We start from the raw sequence: 5,000 nt of genomic DNA on the forward strand, positions 1-5,000 counted from the left end.
TTATTATACACATATATACATATATATTATATACATACGTGTGTGTGTGTGTGTGTGTGTGTGTGTGTGTGTGTGTGTGTGTGTGTGTGTGTATGTGTGTGTGTGTGTGTGTGTGTGTGTGTGTGTGTGTGTGTGTGTGTGTTTGTGTGATGCAAAAGCAAAAATACATAGAACAACCCAACCACAGCGGGGGCCAAAGGAGCAAGGAAAAGGCGTGGCCAAATCACGCCGGGACAAACGCCCCCGACGGAGAGGCGGTCCGTGGAGGCGACGCAACACCCGCGTAATCCCGGGGAAAGTGGCAGGTCGCGATGTCATCCCGTTTTTTGTAAGGCGCGAAATTTGTCCTCGGCCGGGAATGACGTCATCGAGGATCTGCGAGGGAGGGCGGTGATAAGGATGATATTGCACGCGAGGTTTTTTTTACACACGCGCGCCCGGGAATTGTGACGCTGGAGTTGTTATTAGTATCTTGTTGTTATTCATGTTGGTATTATTGTTTTATGGTTCTGTTTATCATTGACCTGTGTTTCACTGCTGTTGTTGTTAATTACATTTGCCATCAGCGTTATCATTACCATTACCAGCAGATCCTTTTTGTCCTCTCTATTAGCATTATCATTACCATCCTGCTTTACCATATCACTATCATAACCACCACTGCTATCATCATTACCACTATCGTTACCATTCCATTACCATTTTCACCTTTATCTCCACAATCCCTCTCATTACCATAATCCCTATAATAACAAAAAATGTAAAGGATTCGTTTCCAAAAGAGTTACGTGGGTTCAAATCCCCTTTAAAAGTATTCCATCCCATTTTCCCGCCGGCATTAAGGGCTTATTTGGTTGTAGCGATAGAGCTCACTTTAGCTGCTCGTCTTGTACCGTCTTGTTAAGAAAAATAAAGTTCACTGAGCTTATAATGTTTATTCTATTTTTTTTTTTTTTTTTTACTAAATAGAATGATGATAATGGTAGGTAATAATGATATTAATGATAATTATAATGATGATGATGATAATGATGATGATGATGATGATGATGATGATGATGATGATCATCATCATCATCATCATCATCATCATCATCATCATCATCATCATCATCATCATCATCATCATCGTCATCATCATCATGATAATAATGATAATAATGATATTATTAATTATAATAATGATGATGATGATGATACTTATAATGATAATCATAATCATAATACTAATCACAATAATAGTAATGACAACGGCTGTAATATAAGAAATACTATGATAACGTTAACAGTAATAATAGCAGCATTAATGATAAAACAATAAATCAAAATCCTACAAGAAACAAAAGAAAGAGTATTAATAATACCACTTACAATAACACGCTTTCACAATGAGTGAAAGCGTGGCTTCCCTCGTCGTCAGGATAGAAGAAGAAAAAAAATCGAAAAGAATAAAAACAAAAGTAATTAATAAAAAAACAATGTAAAAAAATTAAAAGTGTAAAAATTAAAAAAAAAAAAAAAACGATTTAAAAACAAGACTTAATGTGTGGACCTTAGGCTTTCGTTTTATTCAGCTGCCAAAGGAACGCAAATTAATCTCCTCGGGCAACAGGGTCTTGTTTCCCTATTAGCTTGGTTTTAGTGAGGGGGAGGGGGGGGGGAAACTTATGTTAATTTCGACACTGGGAATGACTAGTCTTTTTTTTTTTTGAGAAGTTTCTGTTACTTGTTTGATTTCTTTTTTATCCTTCGTTTGTTTCCTTGTGTTTCGTTGTGTGTGTGAGTGTACGAATCATTTTCACATCCTCTCTCTCTATTAATTTATTTTTTGTTCTATCTATCTCTCTCTGTCTCTTTATCTCTCTCTTTGTCTCTTTATTTCCTTCTCTCTCTCTCTCTCTCTCTCTCTCTCTCTCTCTCTCTCTCTCTCTCTCTCTCTCTCTCTCTCTCTCTCTCTCTCTCTCTCTCTATCTCTCTCTCTCTCTCTCTCTCCTGTCTTCCCTGAACTCCATCACACAGTGGTTGCACATTATAACTTCTCGAATAATATAATACAGTGAGGAATTTTAATGACAGGCGCGTAGGCTGGGCTGCTTGGGCTAACGTATTACAGTAGACGAGGAGGGAAGAAGAAAAAGGGAGAGAAGAAGAAAGAAAAAAAAGGGGGAAAAAAAGAAGTTAGGAGAGAACAGGGAAGATAAAGATCAGTGGTGGGGAAGGGGAGAGGGAGGGGGGGGGAGGGGTAAGGTAGGGTAAGGGAATAGGAGAAAGAAGAGCGATAGGTGATCTACCGAGGTTGTATTTGGGTAGAGATGTACCGGGTGAGGATGCTGGGGTGCGGAGGGGAGGGAGGGAGGGGGGGAGGGGGATGCTGGGGATGGGGATTTACATGGACGTACGAGATGATGACCGAGGTGATTGGGGGTGGTAGGCGAGGTAATGTCTTCTGATCAGCAGCGCCTGTAAGCTCTGAGAACCTTGATTAGGGTTTCCTCGTACCCTTCCCTTCTACCTATCCCTCTATGTTTCTCTCTCTCTCTCTCTCTCTCTCTCTCTCTCTCTCTCTCTCTCTCTCTCTCTCTCTCTCTCTCTCTCTCTCTCTCTCTCGCTCTCTCTCTCTTTCCTTCCCATCCTCCCTCTTCCTCTCCCACTTTCACCCTCCCTCCCCCCCTTCTTCCTTCCCCCTTCCCCTTTCCCTCTCCTTCCTTCCTTCCCAGCCTCCCTCCTCCTCTCCCCCCTTCCCTCCTCCTCCCCTCCCTCCCTCCTCCTCTCCCACCCTGCCCTCTCCTCTCCCACCCTCCCTCCCCCTCCCCTCTCTCCCGCCTCCTCCCCTCCCCTCCCTCCTCCTTTCCCCCCTCCCTCCTTCTTTCGGACCCTCCCTCCTCCTCTCCCCCCTTCCCTCCTCCTCCCCTCCCTCCCTCCGTCTCACCCTCCCTCTCCCTCCCCTTATCTCGCCCCTGCTTACTACGCTGTCCCTGTAGCCAAAGGGGCCGCGTCTGGCAAGGAGGAGTCATTCGTCGCCCCTTTCATAGGGTTTCTGGCTTTCCTTTGGGCGTGGTTACGTGTTGTCTCGATCCCCTTTCCTGCTTGGTTCTGCTTTGCCTCCTTTTTATTTAGCGTTTCGATATTTTTTTTTTTTTTTTTTAATTCCTTTCTGCATTTTTTGTTGTTTTCTTGTTTTGTGTTTCGTCTTTGTGATTCGTTCTTTCTCTGGCATTCTCTGTGGTGTATTATTGTTTTTGTTTTTTTTCCTTTCTTCCTTTTTCTATCCATTTTTTCTTCTGCTCTTCTTCTTCTTCTCTCTCTCTCTCTCTCTCTCTCTCTCTCTCTCTCTCTCTCTCTCTCTCTCTCTCTCTCTCTCTCTCTCTCTCTCTCTCTCTATCTCTCTCTCTCTCCTTCCTTCCTTCCCTCCTTCTTTCCTTCTTTCTTTCTTTCCTTCCTTTCCTCCCTCCCTCCTTCCCTCCCTCCCTTCCTTCCTTTCCGTCCTTCCTTCTTCCCCCCTCCCTCTCTATAGACATAATTCTCTCCATCTCCTTTCATCTCCATTTTCCTCTCCACTTCTTTCCCATCTTCCTCTCGCTCTCCTACTTCCTCGCATTTTCTACCTCCGCCTCCATCCTTCCTCCGTCCCTTCCTTCATCCCTCAAAAGACTTAAATTTTGAACGTGTAAATACTCCAGCCAACAACGTGTGCCCGTGGAAACAGCCTGTACACCCCGACATGTCGAAACTGAATCCCGGGAGAAGATTATTTTTTTTTTATTATTTTTTTTTTTATCCGTAGTTTTCAGCAGCTAAGCCAATCGTTCTTGTTTATGCCTGTGCCCTTTTCTTTTAATCTGCGGGGTTTGATTAATTGAGTGGATCAGAATAGTCGTGGAAAGCTAGCGATGGATAAGTTCATAACGGGAGGGAGTATGAGAAGTCTCTATAACATACAGTGAGTGAACGTCATATGATCATTGTTTCAACAAGAACAGGGTATCATATTGAACAATGAATAGGGGGAGAGAATATGATAGGTTGAGAAATATGATAGAAATGATTCGTTATCAAATTAAATGACTATGTATTTTCTGCATATGATATGGGTATAGAGAGAAAGTTAGATAGATATAGATAGACAGAGGTATAGATACATACAGCAGATAGTGTTTGTGTTTATAAATTGAATGGATATATATTTTCTTCATATAATATGAATACAGATAGATAGATACAGAGAAAGAGAGGGAGAGAGAGAGAGATTGGTAGATAGATAGAGAGAGAGAAAGAGAGAGAGAGAGAGAGAGAGAGAGAGAGAGAGAGAGAAAGAGAGAGAGAGAGAGAGAGAGAGAGAGAGAGAGAGAGAGAGAGAGAGAGAGAGAGAGAGAGAGAGAGAGAGAGAGAGAGAGAGAGAGAGAGAGAGAGAGAGAGAGAGAGAGAGAGAGAGAGAGAGAGAGAGAGAGAGAGAGAGAAAGAAAGACAGAGAGAGAGAGTGAGTGAGTGAGAGTACGTTTATAATGTCTTTGCGCCTTTTTTTCGATAGTCTGCTTCCAAGATAAAGTTCTCAAAATACATCGTTGAAGCTCACAAACTTATCCTTCTAATACTGATTTGAAAGTAAAAGTTTAATGGAATTTTACGTCACACAAGTATCGTTAATTCGGAAATTGGAAATACATGCCTGTTAGCAAAAAAAAAAAAAAAAAAAAAAAAAAAAATCAACAAGCGCGTCACTCATGTTTGATTCAGTCAGTGACAGCGCGCCGCATTTGCAAGCTATTTCTACTCCTGGCCCTTAGTCAAATAAAAGAAAGTGCATAAAACTCAATAGACTCTGAAACAAACTAATCTTTAAAAAACGAGGGATGCAATCATTCAGAAAGTTTAAACTTCCTGTGTTCCAAAAATCAATAGTGCATTCTCGATACAAAAGCCCAACGCGCGCATACCAAACCCAAGCAAATTGGTTCTTATACTATCTCAATCATTCCAAAGGAACTGTTGGAGCGACGGCT

General features: G+C 42.0%; 1 protein-coding gene across 1 annotated transcript in view; it reads left to right on the forward strand.

Moving 5' to 3' along the window:
* LOC125028750 (inter-alpha-trypsin inhibitor heavy chain H4-like) overlaps positions 1-5,000 on the forward strand; it is a 123,470-nt gene that overhangs the window by 102,566 nt on the left and 15,904 nt on the right. Inside the window, exon 6 of the mRNA XM_047618232.1 lies at positions 4,981-5,000. This exon is cut by the window's right edge and continues 143 nt beyond it. Within this exon, the coding sequence (XP_047474188.1) occupies positions 4,981-5,000 (20 nt within the window). The remainder of the gene's footprint in view (positions 1-4,980) is intronic.

Source organism: Penaeus chinensis, chromosome 9 (assembly GCF_019202785.1).
Source record: "Penaeus chinensis breed Huanghai No. 1 chromosome 9, ASM1920278v2, whole genome shotgun sequence".
Lineage (NCBI taxonomy): Eukaryota > Metazoa > Arthropoda > Malacostraca > Decapoda > Penaeidae > Penaeus > Penaeus chinensis.